Here is a 23,453-nt window from a genome sequence, read left to right on the forward strand (position 1 = left end):
GGGAAAAGAGAAGGCATCTTGTCTGAAAAAGAGGCAAAGACCTACTGTGTCCCCAAAGGAACTGCCTGTGGCCACAGCAAGTCAGGTAGAGGTCTACCACAGAAAAAGAACTTCCAGCTTAAGGAGTTGGTTGAGTGAGTCCAGCACACATAAGTGAGGGGGCTAAAGTCTCTCCTTCCCTCAGGTGAAGCTAGAGGGAACCTCTCAATGGAGGCAGGACAAAGGTGCTGACCTCTAGCAGTGGAGACCCTAATCTTCCTTTCTCCTTTGCCACAGGTTCCTGGGGGCCATTTGGGCTTCGGAGGAACCTGAACTAGACCCTGGCCCATTAGGATGCCCCCGTGTCCTCCCCAGCAGAGCAGGAACAGGGTGACACAGCTGCCTACTCCTGATCTGGGTGAGATGGAACTGACTTGGCAAGAGATCATGTCCATCACTGAGCTGCAGGTGAGTGGGGGTGAGGGTGGGGCAGTGGATGAGAGTTGCAGAGAAGCAAGGCCTTTGGCTGGGACTGAGGCAGGGGGCTGGAGGGAGCAGGGACAGGGTCTCAGGCTGAAGGTCTTCCAGGCACTGGAGAAGGAAGGGCTGGAGTTTGAGGGAGATCTGAACTGAAGACTAAAATATCCAGAAGGGGATAGGAGTGGTGGAGGGAAGGATCTGATTGAGGGGGTAGGCTCTCTTGGCAGCCACTCTGCTCACATCTATCTACCCTACCTCCTGCCCTACATCCTTTCTCCTGCCCCATCCTCCCCTTCTCACCTTCTCTTTTGACTTTTCTTTCCTCCTACCCTGCCCATTTTCTTCCCTGTTTTCCTCCTCCTGCCCTTAGTAGCTGGGCCCCTTTCCCTCAGGTAACAGAACAGTAGTAGTTCAGGGGCCTCAGGAAGGGTAGTCAGACTATGCCGGGGTCCTCTCCTCCTGCTAGTTGGACAAAGGGGTGTCTGTTGGCTGAACAATGGTGCCTTTGTCCTCAGCTGGGCTGGAGCAGGGTGGCTTCCCTGACGTGGGTTGGGGACCCTGTTTCCAGAATGTTCTCTCCTCTTTGCTGCACCTGGGAAGGGACAGAGAGGCGGAAGAATAGAGGGCAGAGCTTGGGCTGACTCACCAAGGTGCTTCTTAGCTCCCAGCCCTGGTTCTGCCCCGCCCCCTTTTCTTCCCCTGCCATCACTGCCTGGCGTCCTCAGGATTTGCCCCAGGACTTCCTCCCACACAGCAGCTCCCTCTGCTGGGCACCTGGAGCAAGGCCAGGGTCTGAACTTGACCCTTTGACCCTAGAGACCCCAGGATGCAAGGGTTCTAAGAGGTCATCTTAGATAACAGCTCCTTGTCTTCCTGAAGGAAACAAAAAAATATGAACCATTTCAACCCAGTAAGAACGTCTGAGGAGGAGATTCTGTAATTGTTCCAATGCTAGGTAGTCCTTTCTGAAATCTGATCTTAGTGACTTCCATTCTTAAGCTGCTTTCTTCCTGGAACGGATGCATCACAGATTTACAAGAAGCTTCTGATGATTTTTAATACCTTTCTGTTCCCTTGCTACTATCTCACTGGGTCTTTCAGAAGGATTTGGCCTGGCCCTGAGAAAGAGCTGGTGTCTCTTCCTCAGCCTGCCTCCAAACTTTTTTCTGTATTTCTTTGCAGGGCCTAAACACTCCAAGTGAGCCATCATTTGAGTCCCCAGCCCCAGCCCCATACCCTGGGCCCCCACAACCCCCAACTTACTGCCCCTGCTCAATTCACCCCGATGCTGGCTTCCCCCTTCCTCCACCACCCTATGACCTCCAAGCACCCACATCCCATGTACCTGATTCCCCATACTCCTATGGCAACATGGCCATACCAGTGTCCAAGCCACTGACCCTCTCAGGCCTGCTCAGTGAACCCCTCTCAGACCCCTTGGCCCTCCTGGACATTGGAATGCCTGCGGGGACCCCCAAGCTTCAAGAAGACCCAGAATCAGACTCAGGATTATCCCTCAACTATAGTGATGCTGAATCTCTTGAGCTGGAGGGGACAGAGGCTGGACGGCGGCGCAATGAGTATGTGGAGATGTACCCAGTGGAGTACCCCTACTCACTTATGCCCCACTCCTTGGCCCATCCCAACTACTCCTTGCCACCTACTGAGACATCCTTGGCCTTAGAGCCTTCCTCAGGCCCTGTGCGGGCCAAGCCCAGTGCACGGGCGGAGGCAGGGAGTCGGGATGAGCGCAGGGCCCTGGCCATGAAGATCCCCTTTCCCACGGACAAGATTGTCAACTTGCCAGTAGATGACTTTAATGAGTTGTTGGCACGGTACCCACTGACTGAGAGCCAGCTGGCGCTAGTCAGGGACATCCGACGGCGGGGCAAGAACAAGGTGGCCGCCCAGAACTGCCGCAAGAGAAAGCTGGAGACCATCGTGCAGCTGGAGCGGGAACTGGAGCAGCTGGGCAGTGAGCGAGAGCGGCTTCTTCGGGCCCGCGGGGAGGCAGACCGGACCCTGGAGGCCATGCGCCAACAGCTGACCCAGCTGTATCAGGACATTTTCCAGCACCTGCGGGATGGAGCAGGCAACAGCTACTCCCCTGAGGAGTATGCACTGCAACAGGCTGCTGATGGGGCCATATTCCTGGTGCCCCGAGGGACCAAGATGGAGGCCACAGACTGACGTAACCCAGAGAGGTGGGACTGGTAATGAGGATTCCTTTCATTCTCTTCTGATAAAGGTACTCTTCAACACCGAGCCTGGAAGAAACTGAGTATTCTAGACCAAAGTGGACAACAGTGGGCACACCTTGCATTTAGAGGCTCTAGGGTGTGTTCACCTTGAGGCGAGCATGTGAGGGGAGGCTGGAAACTCTCTTCTGTGACTCAGTTTCCCAGGTCTCCAACCTCCAGGTCTTGTCATTTGGTCTATAAAGTGCTCTACAGAAATATACTTCTGTGTCTTTCTTCCCAAGGGAGAGTGATGAATCTGAACACTCTTCGGAGCTTACTGCTTGTTGGGCGTGGGAAGGGATTCTGCCAAGCTCATTTCTCTTACCTGTGAGCTGTGTGTTTGCGAGGAAGAGAGGGGGTGTCAAATGAGGAGAGAGGTACACACATAATTTGGGCTCCAGCAGTATGAAGATCTATTACTTTAATCTCCCTTTTCAGAGCCAGGGATAGTGATCTAAGGAACTCCACAGTCTCTGGTGGCCCCCTATTTATAGAGCTAGGAGAGCTGCCAAAGCTGGGCTCTGGGGTTTAGGTCTCGCCCCTCTCAATCCTTAAAGAGCACCAGAAAGTCTAGAAAGCCTTTTCTCTGTTCTTCCCCTCCTCTCTACTTTTCTAGCACTCTCAGAAAACTGAGTGAGCTGCTCTTGATTGGAATGAGAATTTGATTAGACACCAAGTTTCAGGGATTTAACACCCAAGCCTCAGTGAAACCGGCTTCATAATGCAGTACAATATGCGTTCCTGTGAAGTTTTCTCTCTCTCTGGTTATGTTAGACAAACACTACCTAATTCTTGCTTTGAGGCCCCCTTTTCTAGATCCCTGAAGATCTGCCTTTTATTAGTTTATTTGGAACTTGAATACTGATTGATTTAGATTGCTTAGCCACATTAATCAAAATCCAATCAAACCTCCGTGACACCACCACACCCCCTTCTCTCCTTGCTTGGAGTTGGGTGGTTTCCAATCTTCCCCATCACTGAACTGCTTCAGAGTATTTTAAGTCTATGTTTCTATTCAATTTTACTAGCTCTATTGTAACAGGGGAACCTTACTTCTAAGTTCCTTGATACAGACATCACAGATGTTGAGACCCAAAAGCATACAAATGATCAAGGGAGATGTGAAATCTCCACGTCTGTAGATTCTGAAACACATGGTCTGGGTTTAGGGAATAAAAGCAACTTGACATTTCTAATAGATTTGAAGACTTCAATGTTCAGACAACTTACGTTCTCTGAAAAATTGAAAATGTAGGATCAAGTTGTAAAGGATAGGGCCTGGGACTGGCAGTTCAGAAATTATTAGTTCGTCTCACCTAAGGGACATCAGACACTGAGGGCTGATTTTTTTGTAACCAAGCTCACAATGGGTTGTAATTCAAAGACAAATTTAAGCATTCATTTACTCAACAAATATTGAGCACCTAGTAAGCTCTAGTTACTGTTTTAATAATTAGAGATACAGTGAAGAGGAGAAACAAAGCCCTGCTCTCATGGAGATCACATTCACATACAGGTAGTCCCCAATTTAGATGTGGTTCTATTCCGGCCACTCTGTCATTGTTCAATCTCATTTTTTGGTTCTCATTATTATTGCCTTTTATTATCAGTATCTTTATAAATCATAACATTGAACATCTGTGAGTAAACATCTGAATGATAACAGCAAATTATATGCTGCAACATTGTATGTAGGATGTATTACTAATGATGATGTAAAAAAAAAAAATACAGATGGTTATGAGTGTGGTTCATCATAACTTGAATACACTTTAAGTTGGGAACTACCTGTACCACACACAGTCTGGCCTAGTTGTAGTTTGGTATACACTGACCTAAAACGACAAGACTATTTCCTTACCTATAAAACACAGAATTTAGTAATCTTATGTGTAAGGAGCCCTGGTGGTGGAGTGGTCAAGCGCTCAGCTGCTAACCAAAATGTCAGTGGTTCAAACCCACCAGACACTCCACGGGAGAGATGTGGCAGTCTACTTCTGTAAAGATTACTCATTGCCTTAAGAGTTGATTAAGACTCAGTAACCCAAGAGTCAGAGCTGAACTGCCCGTTTCCAAGGCTGGAATTTTTACAGGAGCAAACTGCTGCACCTTTCTCCCACTGAGAGGCTGGTGGGTTCAAACTGCCTGCCTTTTGGTTAGCAGCCAAGTACTTATCCACCGCACCACCAGGGTTTTTCCCTGTAAAGATTACAGTGTTGAAAACCCTATGGGGCAGTTCTCTGTCCTACAGGGTACCTGAGTCAGAATCCACTGAGGGCAACATGTTTTTTTTAATCTTACGTGTAAAACATGAAGCAAAGTATATGGAGTTTGGAGTGTTTAACAGTAGGACAATGATAAACTTTCAATAGTTTTAGCAAACTCTTGTAGTAATGTTAACATGCTCAATTACTAACTGAAAGGCTGAAGGCTCAAGTACACCCAGAGGTGCCTCAGGAGAAAGGCCAGGCAATGCAGTTCTGAAAAAACTCAGCCTACAGAGCACAGGTCTACTGACACACAAGGGGAGCACCATGAGTTGGAATTGACTCAAGGGCAACTTGTGTTTGATAGTTGTTCTCTCCCTCCAAAAAGCCTGGATTGCCCAAAATAGAAGCCTCCTGAAATAAACACAAGTTACAAATGTAGATTCTTTCTCATCAGAATCCTAGCGGTAAGATGGTTGTTTCCTGATACCTAGGGAAGCAACTTCCTGAAATCTCGAGTGGCAACACCAATCTTAATTCACCAAGATTTATTCTTGGGGCAATTTTTTTGGGGGTGGGGGGCAATTTCTTTATAGCAATCCTTCCCTGCGGGTTTTGTTGGAGAGAAACCTGGAGGACCTGAGATTCCTCAGATTTACTCAAGTGGTGTGGAGCTCACGGACAACTTAGTCCTATAGATGGGACATGTTACATTAGCATAGATACAAAACTGTCCCCCCCTCAAAAGGTACCTTGTAATCAGAACAGGAAACCTAGATTCAGGCCCCTCCCCAGCTTTTGCTAGTTTTAAGATTGCATGACCCTTTCTTGAACATGGTAAGCAATTGCTAAATTGCCCCTAAAATGATTACCTTCGAGAAACTAAGGCTTCTCTTCCATATTCAGCTCATCCTCTTGAGACTTGAGACAACTGGCTAATAAATGTAACTTGTTCATCTATGATGAGATCTCTTATGCTCCTCTCTCCAGGACTTAACAGTTTACAAGCACAACTCCCAGAAAAGATGCACTAAAGCTCAATGGCAGTTGTTAACTTGTTCTACGGCTTGTTTTTTCCCTGTGCTAGGGCAACTAGAAAAGTAACATGCTCAAGTGGAACAAGCCAGTTGAGAGTTCACTTCTACTGGGCCAAGTTATCCCTGCAGTTAGAGCTGGTTTCTCTTACCTTCACTAAAACCATGATATGGAATGGGACAAGTAATTTGGACTTGAGGCTTCTTTACAAAAAAAAAAAAAAAAAGAACCCATTGCCATCATTAGTATTTCATTAACACCTGCATTTTATCATTCCCAAACTTGAAATGGGAAATAATGTGCAGCATCTCAAGTTATTTACCATAAATATGAAGACCAAAAACATAAGAGATGGAACAAAACTAAACACAATTTATTAAAAAATCCATTCACAAAATTGAATGATTTTAACCGCACAGCAGCTAATGTGAACTGCATGGCAGTTGAGAAATGAAAGGCACAGTGGCTCAGATAAAGGTTGTCCTCATACTCATAAGGATGTTCCTGCAAAAGGAGAAAAGATCATTAAGTATTTACATTAAAGCAGAGAAATAAAGGATTCCACAACTCCATTCTCTTTTCTCTTTACTAGAAATATCGTTTTACTACCTGACCAGATTATAAAATCATTCTTGACTCTGAAAGGCAGTCTGCCATTCTTACTTTACACTATGGAAATATCAAAATTAAAAAAACAAAAAACAAAACTTACCTTTTAGCTTGGACAGATTAGATTTTTTTTTTTTTAGAGAGCAGAAAAGTCTGTAGTAGCAGATTCTTCCCTAGAAAAGTAAACAATCTTTAGAATGAGCTTTTCTTCTGGACCAAATCCCATCTCAAGCTAAGCCACCCACCACCCATTAATAGCCCCCCTGCCCCCCCCACAATCATTTTGGGGAAAAGATTGTAATGCATTACTTTGAGCCGTTATTTTAAGAAAATGGGTGCAAAGATAAAAATTAATCAAAATTAAAGGGCAAAAATATATATCACAGGATTAAGTAATTTAATTACAGTGCTCACTTCCTTCAATTGGGAGCCACCAAAACTAGGGCATCATTTACAATTCAACTCCAGAAAAACCAAGTTCAGCTTAACTGGACTAGTTTTTTTTTGGCTCAATACATTAAGAAACATTTAACAGAAAACTGGATTTTAGATAACTATATGGATGTAAGTAAAATCTGTTCTTACCTACCAGCATAGCAATAAAACCTTTCCTCCTGGTTCTGACTGCTAGTCCTAAGAGTCAGGTGTGTGCCTTACTCTTGTCTGCCTCCTTCCTTGCGATGGTCACTGAAACTTCACTCCCTCCTAGCTTTCATGGAGCATGTCGTGGCCTGCCCCTGGCTTATCTGTACTCCACATACCACAAGTGTCTACTCTCAGCTGTAGAGTGTCTGAGCTCGGAGCCATTCGCGCTATACTTGCTAGCAGTTCCTAGTAGCTGAACATCTCTCCTGGATCTTTAAAGGCATTGTCAGGAATCCTGAGGTATCTGCAAACTCCCTCAACAGTTAAGGTTCCACCTGCTATTGCAAACTCAGCCAATATCAAACCCATCGAACTAACATTCATCCTTCCCCGCCCACCCCCACCCCCACGCACCCTCCCCCACCCTCCTCCCCAAACTTCAAGTAACACACCCATGGGATGGAATACACAGTCCTATTGATCAACAATCTCTATTACTACTAGGTACAATGGCACTGAAATTAAGAACACACCAAAGGGAAGGTTCAGAAGAACCTACGTACAGACAGTTATTGGATATTAAATAACCAATCAAAAATTTAGAAATGAATTTCTATACAATTAACACTTCAGGATGGTTGTGTGCTCTTGTACCGTATTTAAAGGAAAACTGCAGTTAAGACAAACGTATATGGATAAGAACATAGTTCCTTACTGTTATTCTAATTTCTTAAATTTCCAGTTAACTGTGCTCAGTCTATATAAAGATCCACCCAACCAGAACCCAATAAAACGGCAGTTTTCCTTTAATGTAAGCCTATTTTTTAACGTTAAGAATAAAATTTGGTATTGGTTTTCTTTTGAAAAGCTCTTCCAACACTTCTAATCTGTGGACTTACAGGGTGGCATTAGCCAGCAGTTGGTCTATTCTCTGGCAGAGTTTTGAAGTGGAATTTTGAGGCATTCAGCATTATTCAGGGGTAGTGGGTAGTGGGTAGGGTAAGTCCAAATCTCTGCCAGTCCCAAATCCATACAGTTGTCATTCCATTCAAGATATTAAATTGTTTATTGATTACACATGATAATGGATGATACATTAAGTTCCGATCCCATCTATAGCTTTATCTGGTACCATTATTCAATTTAGATATTGCATAAGATATGCCAACATTCATTTTTATAACCAAATAAATTCTGTAATTTTGCTTAGGTGACCATTTTAATGGTGAACTCCAGGTCACAACACAGTAACTATCAGTTCAACTACACCAAGGTTTCTGAAGATAATGGCTTCTCTCTGCTCCCAAGCAGTCTTCTAAGGATGTAAATAAATTCTGAATGGAACCTGGCATCACCCTGAAGGAAATCTAAACTTTCACACTGTTGGGGCAGTTTTATATCAAGATGGCTTCAGAGTAGACTAACTTTACACAGCACATTTAAAAAAAGACACATTTATTCAGCGTCATGATCAGACTATTACATTTAGCAATCAACAGCATGGGTGCAAAAAAAAAAAAAACTACATTAAAACCCTTTGTTGGAATGCTTTACACTTTCCACAGAACAGAAACTAAAATAACCTGTTATACAATTAGTCACAAATACAGTCCTCGATTTTTTTGCCCATACACATGAGTATTGTCTAAAACATGTCTTCTTTGTAGCAGCTAGGCCCTGCCACCACTGTGCTTGGCTGAGTTCACAAATCTGTTGTAACCTGTAGCTTCCCTGTCACTTCTCTGGCTCTCCTCTCCTGCTAAGCTTTGTTTCCTGTTGAACAATATGGAATAAAGTTGTTAATCTAAACATATTAATACTCAAGGCTACAATCCAATAGCAAGTTGTTCCCCACAAATTTTGCTATTCTGAAGATTAACTTAATATCCACAATTTTACTGCAATTATGTTAACTATGTTGCAATGCTCAGCTACATTAGGGTTACTGGGTTCATTAGCAATTATAAAAAAATTAAGTCAAAACATGAAAAGGTGCTTACTTACCTGGCAGCCATTAAAACCTTCTGCCACTGCCATAGCTACTGCTGCTGCTTGAACCGCCATAGCCACCTGAGAATAAAATTTGTTCCTTTAAATTCTAATACTTTTGCATTTAAGACAAAGAAACATGCAGTGAATCACAGCTCAACGGAACATTTAAAAATGACTGTTGCCTAAGTTGGCAAGAGAAGTGTTCCCTTTACCAATGCTAGCTATAGCTACGCTCAGCCCTCCAGTATTACATATACACGATACCTTGGTTTCGTGGTTTGGCAAAGTATTGACCTCCACCACCGTAAGGGCCAGAGCTTCTGCCTCCAAAGTTTCCTCCCTTCATGGGTCCAAAATTTGAAGATTGATTGTTATAACTGCCAAAATCATTGTAGCTTCCACCACCTCCAAAATTGCTTCCTAGGAAGGGAAAGAGGACCTTTGTCTGTTACTTGGGGAAGATGACAGCTCCCAATTCTGTTACTGTTCCCAAGTGGAAAAAGGTTTTAGCGTTTGCTTGCCTTCCTCCCAAAGAGTGGCTCCAGTAATTGGTTATCCTTGCATTTCCATCTTGTCTGGACAAGACATTAAGTTGAATAATCCGGCAGTTTAAAATCAACCCAAATCAGCATAAAACAGATTGTCAAGTTTTACAGCACATAAAATAACTTATTTCTAACCTTGAAGGCTTTTTTGCACCTAGGGCCACTGCAAAGAAGTTTCATGGATGTATCAACTAAGTGCCTGAGGTCCCAACAGAAAGAATTAAGATGCTAAACCCTGCAATGGAAGCCAATCTAACTCCAAATGAAGACACCACTATCCATTTATTCATCTATTCGGGAGTGAGGCGGCCCCAGCTTAAAGCTAGGAGGAGGTAGCACAGCAAGTCCATTTACTTTTGAAAAATACCATACGTTGTTAACATTTAATGCTTCTAAGAGCATCAAGCCCCAAAATATGGGCAAACTAAGAGGCTAGTCTAGCTAACACACCAAAGACTTGGATCACTGGATACCTACCACTACCACCGCCAAAGCCGCCTCCGCCTCCTCCGTTGTTATAGCTGCCACTCCCGCCATAGCCACTGCCCTGGTTTCCATAACCCTGTCCACCACTTCCATAGCCTCTGCTTCCTCCAGAGTAACCAGGACCGCCTCCTCCATAACCACCTACAAGAATACAATTCTTCTCAATAAGACAAAAGTATTTAGCAACCAATATCTGTGCAAGCGTAATGGCTAAAGCCTGCTCACAGCATGCGTGTTACGGTGAAAACTAAGCTTGTCATGCACTAGTTTTAGTCTCTTCTAGCCTACTCTAAAGATAATAGATTACCTACATGTTCTTTACATACACATATATAAAAACCCCACAAATAAGCCACAAAACCATACTCACCATCATTACCAAATCCATTATAACCATCCCCACTGCCTCCGTATCCACCACCACCACGGCTGCCACCAAAGCCACCTAAAGAAAGAAGATTTTTAAATTACACCCTCAAGGCAAAATTTTAGGAGGCAGTCTCTGTACTGTAAAAAATAAATCACCCATTGACGATTTGCCTTCTCACTAACCAGAAGACATTTTTACGTTATAAATAAAATGACTCTAGTGGTTAAGCACTTGGCAGCAGCAGTTTGAATCCACCAGTCTGCTTCTGTAAAACATTCACAGCCTTGGAAACCCAATGGGACAGTTCTAACCTGTACTGTAGTGTTTATGCAAAAGGGGTGTTAATCTGGGTAATTAAATTACAAGTTTACTGAAAACTACAACCATACATACCTCGACCACTGAAGTTTCCTCCACGACCAAAGTTGTCATTCCCACCAAAACCACCTCCACGGCCACCACCAAAGTTTCCAGAACCACTTCGACCTTAAGAAATACGTCATGTCAGACCATACAGACTGGGTTACTCACAACTCCTTTAAGGCTTAATTGAACAACAAACGCACCTCTTTGGCTGGATGAGGCACTGGCCATCTCTTGCTTTGACAGCGCTTTCCTTACTTCACAGTTGTGCCCATTCACAGTATGGTATTTCTGAACTAAAGAATTTCAAAGATGAAGAAAATAAGATCTTAGCGTTGCAAATACCATGTGGATTTTAGAATCCTTAGTAAGCTCCAGTCATCCGATACTTACTAACAATCTTATCTACGGAGTCATGGTCATCAAAAGTAACAAAAGCAAAACCCCTCTTCTTGCCACTGCCTCGGTCAGTCATGATTTCAATCACTTCGATTTTCCCGTACTGCTCAAAATAATCTCTTAGATGATGTTCCTCAGTGTCTTCTTTAATGCCACCAACAAAGATCTTCTTCACAGTTAAGTGTGCACCCGGTCTTTGAGAGTCCTTAATAGGAAAGATACCACTTAAATTACTTAGCAAAAACTACCCCCAAATCAAGAACTTGAAATAAAAAACTGAAGTCCGCCCAGTGACACATTTCCAAATAGCTAAGAGAAGGAAAACACTAACTTCTCGTGAGACAGCCCTCTTTGGTTCCACAACTCTTCCATCCACCTTGTGTGGCCTTGCATTCATGGCTGCATCCACCTCCTCCACAGTAGAATAAGTGACGAACCCAAAGCCTCTGGAGCGCTTGGTGTTTGGATCTCTCATTACCTGAGAAAGTTGTCAGAATTCACTTAATACATGCTAGGGGCCCAAAACTTACTGTCATTCCTACATCAAGGAAATAGAAAACTTTATACAAGGAAGATCATAAGACTCAGTCCATTAACAAAGTCATACCTTTCAAGCTATACTCCCATTAACCTTTACATTTACACTCAAACACAAACTACAGAAATAACGAGCCAAAAAACTCTATTAGTTCTACTGCCCTTTTGTCTTACCACACAGTCCGTGAGCGCCCCCCATTGCTCAAAATGGCTCCTCAGACTCTCATCTGTTGTTTCAAAGCTCAAACCACCGATGAAGAGTTTCCGCAGCTGTTCGGGCTCTTTAGGAGACTAGAGGTGGAAAAAAAGAGTTGAACTATTAAACAATACTCAATTTCCAGTACGGAGGCATAAAACTAGACAACAACATACATAACCATTTATTGTTCCTTCAGGCTGCGACAAGCCACGTGCTTTTCCCTATCGGGGTGGCGCTATGTTGAGACCGAAGTTCCGCGAAGCCTCAAGCGCATGCGTCCCTATGCGCCTTCAGACGCACGCGCAACAATAGGACTTGGCGGGAGGAGCATGTCGCCGACATAAGACTACAAACTTTTAAGAAAACTTGACCATGGAGACAAGGGGGAAAAATAGATCGATTGTGACCAAGAGTTCTGCCAGCCTTAACCAGAGTCCCGCGAAATAACTAATGGTTGCCGGAGCGGCCTCATGGCGACGAGGACAAAATGGCGACTCGAACTTTGGGAGGGGTAGGCCCTGGCAGCGACCGAAGAAAGCTGCCAGATGGGCTGGTACAAGCAACGAAACGAAGCCGAATCCCACGCAACCCAGGAAGGCGAAAGGAAGAAAATGAAGTTGAAAACAGCATCTTACCTCTGACTTGGACATGACGGCAGTGGGAAGAAACACTATAACGATGTTTCCTCGGCAGCGTCCACAAGCAGAAAGAAGTAAGCTAACGAACGTATCTGCCAACCTACCTACGGTCTCTCTTTTTTATCCCGCCTCCTCGCGTTCGGCATTGGTAGACTCCGCCCCTGCTTAGTTCTCATTGGATATTTGAAATAGCTTCCTCCTACTATTGGTCTGTGGTGCCGTATTGCTATGCAACGTCATCCGTTTGGGCGTTCTACGCAGTCTCCACCCCTTGTAGTTCATTGGTTCCTGGGTAATGATATTCTTAACTAGTCTGATTGGCTAACGGACCTATCATTCATATTAGAACGTACCTAAGGGATTTAGAACTTTTCGATTCTCCAAGCTTCAAATATTACACTCAATTCCTTTTCAAAGCACGCTTAACACTATGCATTAGAGAAACATTTAGCCTGTTACAAAATCTTTTGGTGGTGGTGCGGGTGAAGACCACCTACAGAGCGCATGTGTAGTAAAATGGCGAGTTTACGCAAGCGCATTAAGAAGTTCCACCTGCCACTTGGAACACGTGAAATGGCGGTGGAAGAGGCGGTGAACTTACGGCGCCTGCGTAGTGGTGGGAGTTGCGCAGGCGTAATGGGCGGAGAAAGGGTCCGGTATCAGGATTGGTCGCGCAGGCGCAGGAAAGGATCCGTTTTGGCGGGCGGCGGGCGTTGCGCAGAAGGCGGCGGCAGCGGTGGTTTGTGGTGCGGCCTCGCCACGGAAGAACGGGAAAGACGTTAGCGTGAGTGATCACTCTCGATCCCTGGTAAGTGCCAGACAATCTTGCCTACCCATACGAGGTCTTAAACGGATTTCACTTGGGCCCGTTATTGTGTGAAATGAATGGACCGCGGGGTGGGGGATAGCGAAGGGGGAGCGGTGATTCGGTCCAACCAATGGAAGAACAGGGGGCGGGATGTTTTAATTCCCTGTGGGTTCATCGGAGCTGTGCAGCCCTAGCGTTTGACTGGCGAGGTTATAGGCCAATTGTGTCTGCCTTCAGCTACCGACTGATAGGTCCTTGGGCCATCGGAATGTGGGAGGCGGGCTTTCCCCACCTGAGCAGCGGCTCACTGAACCAATGAGCACGAAGCGCGCGGTAGGTTGGGCTTCTGCAAGAAGCAGTGATCTGAGTCCAATGGGGAATGCGGGAGTCGGGCGGGTAAATGGATGGACCAAATCTGGAGCCAGTAGGCACATAGCCTAGGAAAGCGCTCGGGCAGGTGGGCCAATCAGCTCTCCAAGAGAGGGAGTTCTTAGATTTGGGGTTGTAAGGAAGGGAATTCAAAGTCTGTGATGGTGTGTGGGGGTGGATATTTTATCCACAGTGACTTCTCTAAGGAAGCTGTGGGCCTCCACCCCATACACCTCCCTGATAGGAAAGCCTTGAATTTGGCATTTTTTCCCAAATCGGTACATCCCGCCGTACTTCATATTTTTTAGGTGTTGTGGGAAGCAGTAGAGGGTTTTTGACTTTGGATGACTGTTAAAACGAATAGGAAATCTCTACTGTCATGGACAGGCATCAGAGGAAAATCTACTAAACAACGCACACTTCTATGGACAAATAGCTATGTTTGTAAATACATAGAAAAAGTTTTGGAAAGATACCAAAGTGTTACCTCCAAGGATATAGTGGGATGGAGGCAGGTTGGGTTGGTTAGTGAGCACTTAAGTCTTAACTTTAAATCTTTGCGGGGCTAATAGTTTGTGATTAAAGTTAAATACAAAATAAAGGTAGTTGTTTTTCTGTTTCCAGTTGTTATCAGGTACTTCTCACCACGTCTTTTCTCCTTACACTTGTAAAGAGTCTGTCTTTCTTTTAAGAACTAAGGTGAGTCTTTTTTTTTTTTTTTGGAGTAAGCGCTCTGATTTTAGTTTTTTTTTTCTCCTACATTTTACTTACGTTATTGTTGAGAATATACACAGCAAAACGTACACCAATTCAACAGTTTCTACATGTACAATTTAGTGACATTGATTACATTCCTCTAGTTGTGCAACTTGTTCTCACCCTCGTTTTCTGAGTTGTTCCTCCCTCATTAACATAAATTCACTGCCCCCTAAGATTCCTATCTAATCTTTCAAGTTGCTGTTGTCACTTGGATTCCATAGAGATAATTCTTAAAACAGCATAATGCTCAAGGCAGACCTTCTTTCCCTAAAGTGATTCTTGGTACGAAAATAATAGGTAACTTAAAATTTTGAGTACTTAGTAGCGTGCTAGGCATTGTGCTAAGCACTTTACAAGCTTTTTCTGTGTCCCTAATGCCTAGTTCTACTCTGTCCTGTAGGGTCGCTATGAGTCGGAATCGACTCGATGGCAACGGGTTTGGTTTTTTTAAAATGCCTGTTATCTTAGTCTCTGAGGAATTTTTCTTTGCATATATATATATTTTTATCTCCCACTACACTGAAGATTTTCTAAGTTTTTCTTTGTTATTCCTTTGAGGATGTCTGAATATGGAGAAGAAGGACGCTGTTTAAGGAGGGTGATATTTAGGTGTTGGGGACAAGAAGACCCATCCATCACCTGGATAACTCATTGCCTTTTGATTATATTTTCTTCTAGATTTTTTTTTTTTTTTTTTTTTTTAACAGGCAGCCCATCTATTGGCAGTGCCTATTGTGCTTACTCTGGAATGTTTTGGAAAAATACATAGATTTTCGTTACATAGTGGCTGTATCAGAGTCTTTACTTAGGTCAAGAGAAAACTGTCAAATAGTGTATGGTAACAAACTTGACTGTGTATGAAGTACACTTAAGATTAGACACCTTTCCAACTTAGTACTCCCCCAAAATGAAAAATTATTATTTTACTTAAACTCATAATGAACAGAGATTTCCACATACTCTGGCTCTTGAAAAAAGGACAAACTTAATTTATACCTGGTTATAAACCTATTTGTAGATATGTTGATGATGCAGCTGCTTAGCTTCTAAGAACTAAAGTAAGCTAAGGATATTTGTCCCCAATTTATTTAGGTTTAAGAAGAGTACAATCTTGACCTGAAACAGTGTTTCTCAAGCTTAGCACTATTGACATTTTTATGGTGGGGGCTGTCCTGTGCATGCCCTGGTGGCGCAGTGATTATGAGCTCAGCTGCTAACCAAAAGGTCAGCAGTTGGAACCAGCCGGCCACTTCGTGGGAGAAAGATGTGGCAGTCTGCTTCTGTAAAGATTACAGCCTTGGAAACCCTATGGGCAGTTCTGCACTGTCCTGTAGGGTCGCTATGAGTTGGAATTGACTCGATGCCAACAGGTTTGGGGTTTTTTTCGGTCCTGTGCATTGTAAAGTGTTTAGCAGCATCTTTGGCCTCTATCCACTAGATGCCAGTAGCATCTCACCTAACTCGTCCCCACTCCCAGCTCTGACCACCAGAATTCCTCCTGCAAACATTGCCAGATGTGATGAGGGGACAAAATCTCCACCAGTTGAAAACTTGTTCTAAAATGACAGATGCTAGAGTTGATTATCTGTTCAAAATATGTTATCATTTAGAAATTAAATAAAGGAGGGAGAAGATGGATGAAGTGTTTAGGAAGTGCCGTAAGTTTTCACCATTTCTTGTAATTCAAACATATGATTGAGTACATCATGTATTTGCCTTCCTAGAATAATTGCAAATATGTTTTTGAAGAAGGTAGACTTTGCTTCAGAGACTTCTTCTGTTTTCATCTGATTTAGCTCTTTTTTTCCATGGGATTGTTTTGGATCAATGTCTCAAACTTTTTTGACCTTGACCCTCAGTAAGAAATACGTTTTACACTGACCCTATACACAGATTGAAACAGTTTTCACTAAACTATATGTGCAGAGCACTTTGATATTTTCTCGTCTACAGTATACTACTCATTTTCTAAATGCAGATCAGTTTCCACTGAACTGATTTCACAGCCTACCACTGTGTACAGACTCACAGTTTGAGGGAGAAAAAAAACAACACTGATCATAATAGGTTACAAAATCGTGTCACCTTAGATATTCTCTGAGGGGCTTTCTCCATCTTTAGCCCCAGGTACTTGGATTTATACACAATTTAATCTTGACCGCCCTCATTTGGTGTATTTATTGATGTATTTTGCTTTGAAAGATTACAGAACCTGTTTCCATGGTGTACAAGTAAAAATTGCTTGTTTTATTTTGAATTCACTTTCAGTATGATAGTACGTCTGATGAACATTTCTGTCTGGTGGGGAGATTTAAAAGAGTAATTTAAAGAGTTGAGCCTATGTTACAAAAGTTAGATTTAAAGCACTTCTGCTTAGAGTTTAGAGTCATATTATTGCAGCAAAACCTAAAAGGGTTGTTCACTAAAAGGGAAAATCACACGTCTTCAGTGGTCTGTGAAAACTAGTAAGTAGGAAGTTTCTATCTGAGTAGTAGGAGAGCAGGATGATAGTTGGGAAAGAGAAGGAACATACATTTGAAGTGACTGGAGTTATATGTTTAGGAAAATTCTGGAGACTCTCAGAGCCCTTAAAAGTAGCTCTGGAAAAGAGAAAAAAGGTATCCTGGGTACAGAGGTTTCTGACAAAGACTAATGCTTATTTTTCATTTTTATTGAGGTATTACATTTAATCACATAGTGTGATTTCCATATTTTATTGGAATTACCTATTTAATGACACCCTGCTGATAAAGCATTTCAGGTTTGGTTTTGTTGATCCTTTTTGTTTGGTCTATTTTTATTTCTGTTTTTAAGCTGTGCTGTGGATATTGATTTTAAAAATAAGTGACAGTGGGAAATATCACTTGTAACTGAGTATATATGGGTACTATTTACATATTGTTATTCATGAACTTGGACTCGGGGCAGCATCTTTTCTCCGTGACATAAAGTTTGATTTCCCTTCCCTGGTTATAAAGGATGACTTTTATTGATAATTGTACCAGTGGGAAGAAGTCCAGGTCATCCTGAGAAGAGCTGGCTTGTGCAGAGTCCAAGATACAGATTTGTTGGATTTCTGTAAGCCACTTGAAGCCACATATTCATTTCTGATGACAACTTTACACTTGTGTTGGCAGAACACCCACAGTGACAACTGCTGCCTATGTTTAGTCTGTCCAGCAGCTCTACCAGTGAGCGTGTTTAGGGAAAAACCTACACTGTTCTTGTTCACAGCTATGTAAATATTAGACCTTTTTGAGTTTGTCTTACGTCTGCCAATATATATATATATTTTTTGTAAACTGCATCCTGTGGTTGCCTCAGTTTACCCTTTGGAATGAGGGATTGAAGATTTTGGGCATTCTTTGCATTTCTTGAAGCACAGTTCTTTTCAAATCATTAATTTATATATGTCCAGTTTATGATTTTTTATATTTCCCTCTGTATTAGCTTCCTGCAGCTTTTGTAACAAATTATCCTAGATTTGGTGGTTTAAAATAAGAGGAATTCATTCTGTCATAGTTATGAAAGCCAGAAAAGTCTGAAATAAAGGCTTTGGCAGGACTGAACTCCTTTGGAGGCTCTGTAGGGAAATCCATTCCTTGCCTCTTCCTGCTTATGGTTGCCGTCAGCATTTCTTGGCTTGTGGCCGCATCTCACTGTGTTCTGTCTTAACGTCTCCTGCTCTGGATGTCTTTCTCAAAACTCCCTCTGCCCCTCTCTTATAAGATACATGTGATTGTATTTAGGGCTCACCTGCAAATCCAGGATAAACTTCTCTCAAGATCCTTAACATAAGCACATTTTTTGTCATATAACATTCACAAGTTTGGGGAGTTAGGATGTAGACGTATCTTTTTGGGGGGCTGCCATTCAGCCCATTACATTCTCATTTCCTAACCCCTATCCAAATAAATTTGACCAGAAGTTTTTTAAAAAGGTTATTTAAAAAATGAAAAGAGGAAAAATAAAAAAAAACAGGCTCAGGAAACCTGGGTTCTTTTCCCCCTTCTGCTGTTAACTCGAGGTGTAAACTTGGGTGAGCCATTTAGCCTCGTTGGCCCTTAGTTTCCTCACTTTATATGAAGAAGTTGGATACCAGCCAGTTGCTGTCAAGCTGATTAAGACTTATGGTGACCCCATGTGTGTCATAGTAGAACTGTTCCATTGGGCTTTCAGTGGCTGATTTTTCAGAAGCAGATCACCAGGCCTTTCTTCTGAGGCACTTCTGGGTGGACTCAAACCTCCAACCTTTCAGTTAGCAGCTGAGCACATTAACCATTTGCCCCTCCAGGTGATAGCTAATGGCCTCCTAGACCTAAGATTTTTATGAAGTGACTCCTAAGTCTTGGAGTTTGTTTTTGAAGTAATAATTATAAATTATTGTTATTGAAGTAATAATTATAAATATGAATCAAGAACTCATTCTAACATTTTAGACCAGCGTAGATCTGTGGTGTTCTTGCCTAAGGACTGAAGACTGCATTGTTGGCTGACGTCAGCTCCTCAGGGAATTAACAGGATAGAAAACCTTTATTTGTTAACTATGTGTTTGAACCTTTTGAAAGAAAAGACTTTCTAAAAGGATGTAATGGGCTAGCTGGGCCGTTTTCATTCATCCTAATGAGTAGGAGTTGGTAACTAACAACAACTATGAGACTGTGAACTGTGTAGTCTGGATTTCTTCCCCAGGTAATAGTTGTTAGTTTCTGCTGAGTTAATTCCGACTCATGGCGACCCCATGTGTGCAGAGTAGAACTGCTCCTTAGGGTATTCAAGGCAGTGACCTTATGGAAGCAGATCTCCAGGCCTATCTTTGGAGGCACCTCTACATGGGTTGATCTCCAATCTTTCAGCCAGTAGTCCAGCACTTAACCGTTTTGTCACCCAGGGACCTATCAGGTAATAGTAGTTGGTCAGAATTAAACACTAACAGATCTACCCGAAACAAACTAGGGTGTGTACAGAGTAAAAAAATTTTACCTTCATTCTTATTCAGACTTACTAAGTGACCGTTCTGTTGTGCTGCTTTGCTAGGAAGAATACTAGAAAGCATGGAATTGAGATGCCGTAGTTAACAAGATCGATTTTATAAAGCATTCTCGTTTTTTATTTATTCCATGGAGAGGAGGAACCAAACTGAATTCAAGTATTTCTCTGATTGTAATCTACATTTCTTAGAATAACAAGTTCATATATGAGCCAACGGGCATAATTATGTCGCAGTAAAATGCCCTGTGATAAAAAGATCAACTAACAGACTGGAAAATCTGTCTTAAGTTTTGTTTCTGTGGCAAATCCTTGAACTCTGTGTGCTTTGTTTCTCATCCCTAAATCAGTAAGACTCACTTACCTCACAGGGAGTTGTGGAGGGTAATATACTGCTAATTTGTTCAGTATTTCATAACAATAAATTATATCTAAGGATCTGATAAAACGTAGGCAAATCTCATTTGTATAAATAGTTGGAGACAAGCATAGATAAAACTTACAGATAAATCAGAAAATTTATTAAAGTTATTTTTAACTTCCTCTATTATTAAATATTTTACCTTCTATTTGCTGTATATTTTTCAGTGTTTTCTTGTTCTTTTTCCATACCAGATCAGTGAAATAGAAAGGGGAAATAACTAATACCAGGTTAGGTGATGAAGGGATTAATTCATCAAGAGGACATAACAAACTTAAATGTTTATACAGCTAAGAATAAAGCTTCAAAATACATGAAGGAAAAACTGATAGAACTAAAAGGAGAAATAGACATCTGCAATTATATGAATATTTCAGTACCCCTTCTCTCAATAATTGATAGAACGAGAAGACAAAATCAGTAAAGATACAGGAGACTTGAAAAGCACTACCAACCAACCTGATCTAATTGACATCTGTAGGACACTCCACCCAAGGACAGCAGAATACACTTTCTTTTCAAAGGCACATGGAACATTTAACCAAGATAGGCCATCTTCTTGACCATAAAAGTCTCGAATTTAAAAAGATTGGATCATATACAGTATGTTTTCCTACCACAGTGGGATTAGATTAGAAATCAGTAACAGACATCTGGAAAATCTCCAAATATTTCGAAACTAAAGAACACACTTCTAAGTAACCCACAAATCAAAAATGAAATCACAAAGAAAATTAGAAAATATTTTGAACTGAATGAAAATGAGAACATGACATACCAAAATTTGTGGGATGCAGCTAAAGCAGTGCTTAGAGGGAAATTTATTACATTAAATGCTTTGATTAAAAAAAAAAACAGGTCTAAAGTCAGTGACTTAAGTTTCTACCTTAAGATCCTAGAGAAAGAAGAGTAAGTTAAATCCAAAGTAAGCAGAAGAAAAGAAAGAATAAAGATAAAAGCGGTAATTAATGAAACGTAAAACAAAAACAATAAAGACGATCACTGAAACTGAATATTGGTTATTTGAGAAGTTCTATAAAATTAATAAACCAAGCAAATCTGATCAGGAAAAAAAGACACAAATTGCCAGCATCAGGAATAAGAGAGGGTACATCATTACAACACTACAGACATTAAAAAGGTAACAAGGAAATATTATAAACAACTATGCCAATACAGTATCTTAGGTGAAATGAATTACTTCTTTGAAAGATGTAAACTACCAAAGCTGACTTAAGAAATACAGAGTCTCACTAGCTCTGTATTAAGAAAGGAGCCCTGGTGGCATAGTGGTTAAGTGCTCAGCTGCTAACTGAAAGGTCAGCAGTTGGAACCCACCAGCCACTCCGCCAGAGAAAGATGTGGCAGTCTGCTTCTGTAATGATTTACAGCCTTGGAAACCCTACAGGGCAGTTCTACTCTGCCCTGCAGGGTTGCTGTGAGTCAAAATTGACTCAACAGCAACAGGTTTGGCTTTATATCTATTAAGGAAATGGAATTTGTAGTTAAAAACCTTCCCACTAAGAAAACTACAGACCCAGAGGCTCCACTGGTAAATTTTACCAAACTTTTAAGGAAGAAATAATATCACCTCCACACACTCTTTTAGAAGATAGAAGAGGGAACATTTACCAAATCATTAGTTACTGTTTTCATCTACTGTCAGACATTTTATCTTCTATTTGTTTGCTTTATATTTTTCAAAGTCAAACAGACCTATGGGATTAAGTAGAGGAAATAACCAACACCCAGGTCAAGTGAACTGTCCAATTTGACCTTTCAGTGATCTAGTTAGGATAGGACCCAGGTCTCATTCCTTGTCCTGATCTTTCCACTGTTAACAAGTTGCCCTTTTAGTAGCCTTTTTTTGGCAACCTTCAGAGATGGTGCTAACCAGGGCTGACTTAACCAATGAGAAACTTTAAAAATCCTCAGCCCTTAAATTGAAGACACAACTTACAGTACCCGTGCAATGCTTGATACTTACTATGCCCTCCATAAGTTTTTCATAACCAATCAAATAATTTTAGAGCAAAGTTCAGAATTACTATATTAACCATCTTTTTGGCATAGGATTTGAATTAGGAATGTAGTTGGAATCTAGAACAAAAAAGTCAGGAAAAGCTTTTTTGGCATAAGTAACACATCAAAACACTCTGCTGAAGAGCTGGGTGGTCTGAAATTGACCGTCCCTTTAGCCATTAATCTGGTGGTGGCCTTTCTTTGCATTTAACTACCAATATATCTGAAGTGTAGAGTACACTTTTATGATATTGTAGCATAGTAACTCATACTTAAATGTCAATAGAGACACTTGCAAAGACCTGCAAGGTTCAATAACTTCTGGTATGGGTTTGTTTCTCATGTCATCACCCATTATGTATTTTTTTACAGCTTTTAAATTGCCACAGAGAGAAATTGGTCAGGATCATAATAGATGGCCAACAAGCCGCCGAGGATCCCCTTACGGGATGGGGAGAAGTTCAGTACTGGTTGACTATCTAAATTGTAGGCTATGACTTCAAGATATTTCATGTTGCAAATATACCATGGTAATGGGCAAAGCACAAAATTATGCCATATGTTGAAGGAATGCTCTCTTTTACTCCCGGAAGTTTTGCAGCCTGAGTTATTCTCACTCCAGTTATATAAACTGATTTTTTGTCAGCATGGATTAACCAGATTTTAGTAGATTAGTTTAAATTTTAATATCTTCTCAACAATTAAATTAGATACGTTTTACAGGTTTTAGTTTATGATTAAGCAAATTAATTTTTCTGTCTCTTAAATGTCTTTGCTAAACTAAGAGTATGAGAGGACCTAAACTGTCTAACTTAGTGTAGGCTCTTCCTTATAATAGAGGATTTGTTGAAATGACCTGAAGGGGCCTTTGTAACTCAAGCTGCTGATGTCCAAAATCTAGCAAGCTAGTAGATGGCCAGGGTAAGCACTGAGTCTTAATTTTATGACTGATATTTGATGTTTTATGACCATAATTTTATCTGGGGGTGGGCACTTCAGTTCTCTTTTAACTCTTCCATATTTTGTGAACATGATCTGCCAAGGTGGTATAATGTATAAATCTAAGATTCATGGTAATCTACTCAAATGTTGCTATTATCCACTTTTCTTAAGAATTATTTATGATGAAATATCCAGGTTCTTCTTGAGAGGTGACAGGGTCTACCAGTTCATGCTTCATTGCATTTAATTAAGAGAGGAATGGGTGTGAGATTAATACCCACCTGAGAGTTTAGGGCCTTGAAATGAATTCAGTGCATTCCAAGGAGAGTTGTTGGAAAGCACCATCTGGAAGACATTTTCCATAGTGGTGCCAAGTTCTGCTTTCTCATAAATTTTGAACAATTGGGTATCTAGCTGCTTGCCTACTGGCGAGTTCAGGCATACCCTAAGTTTAAAGAAGACTGATACTTGAGAGAAAA

The 23,453-nt window shown here is 41.7% G+C and overlaps 3 protein-coding genes and 1 long non-coding RNA gene across 11 annotated transcripts in view; 2 read left to right on the forward strand and 2 right to left on the reverse strand.

Annotated features, from left to right (window-relative positions):
- Positions 1-353: 353 nt before the first annotated feature.
- The window catches only part of CBX5 (chromobox 5), a 42,377-nt gene continuing 19,277 nt past the window's right edge, over positions 354-23,453 (forward strand). For 2 of the 3 annotated variants that reach the window (XM_023729095.1, XM_023729096.1), the window contains exon 1: positions 354-447. The gene's annotated coding sequence lies outside the window, so the exon portion shown is untranslated. Of the gene's footprint in view, positions 448-13,361; positions 13,473-23,453 lie in introns of those variants that run through there. The other variant, XM_004373943.2, reaches the window with a different exon arrangement.
- NFE2 (nuclear factor, erythroid 2) lies at positions 442-2,917 on the forward strand. Its single transcript, XM_023729094.1, has one exon. It carries the CDS (start codon positions 1,831-1,833, stop codon positions 2,647-2,649), a length of 819 nt encoding a protein of 272 aa, XP_023584862.1. The 5' UTR covers positions 442-1,830; the 3' UTR covers positions 2,650-2,917.
- Positions 6,292-7,533, reverse strand: LOC111820127 (uncharacterized). The gene is made up of 2 exons (XR_002823669.1): positions 6,654-7,533; positions 6,292-6,445 (listed from the first exon to the last, which is right to left on the reverse strand). It is a non-coding gene; the product is annotated as an uncharacterized LOC111820127 (long non-coding RNA).
- On the reverse strand, positions 7,562-12,810 carry HNRNPA1 (heterogeneous nuclear ribonucleoprotein A1). 6 transcript variants are annotated; one of them, XM_004373941.2, is made up of 11 exons: positions 12,662-12,810; positions 12,002-12,118; positions 11,622-11,768; positions 11,285-11,495; positions 11,095-11,187; positions 10,922-11,014; positions 10,529-10,603; positions 10,150-10,299; positions 9,392-9,547; positions 9,140-9,205; positions 7,562-8,908 (listed from the first exon to the last, which is right to left on the reverse strand). In XM_004373941.2, the coding sequence occupies exons 1-10, from the start codon at positions 12,674-12,676 to the stop codon at positions 9,150-9,152; spliced, it is 1,113 nt and encodes a 370-aa protein (XP_004373998.1). In that variant the 5' UTR covers positions 12,677-12,810; the 3' UTR covers positions 7,562-8,908; positions 9,140-9,149. The 6 variants fall into 6 exon arrangements, with proteins under 6 accessions (XP_004373998.1, XP_023584858.1, XP_023584860.1 ...); XM_023729090.1 differs by lacking the exon at positions 10,150-10,299 and having other exon boundaries at positions 12,662-12,809; XM_023729092.1 differs by lacking the exons at positions 9,392-9,547; positions 10,150-10,299 and having other exon boundaries at positions 12,662-12,809.

The sequence above is a fragment of the Trichechus manatus genome, unplaced genomic scaffold, assembly GCF_000243295.1.
Source record: "Trichechus manatus latirostris isolate Lorelei unplaced genomic scaffold, TriManLat1.0 scaffold00027, whole genome shotgun sequence".
NCBI lineage: Eukaryota > Metazoa > Chordata > Mammalia > Sirenia > Trichechidae > Trichechus > Trichechus manatus.

Excerpts from the sequence above, each read along its gene's own strand:
- NFE2 (XM_023729094.1), top strand. The coding sequence starts at position 1,831 with ATGGCCATACCAGTGTCCAAGCCACTGACCCTCTCAGGCCTGCTCAGT.
- HNRNPA1 (XM_004373941.2), bottom strand. Across the intron at positions 11,015-11,094 it reads TGCCTCATCCAGCCAAAGAG|GTCGAAGTGGTTCTGGAAAC; the intron begins GTGCGTTTGTTG and ends GTATTTCTTAAG. Across the intron at positions 9,206-9,391 it reads TGCCAAACCACGAAACCAAG|GTGGCTATGGCGGTTCAAGC; the intron begins GTATCGTGTATA and ends TTTTATTCTCAG.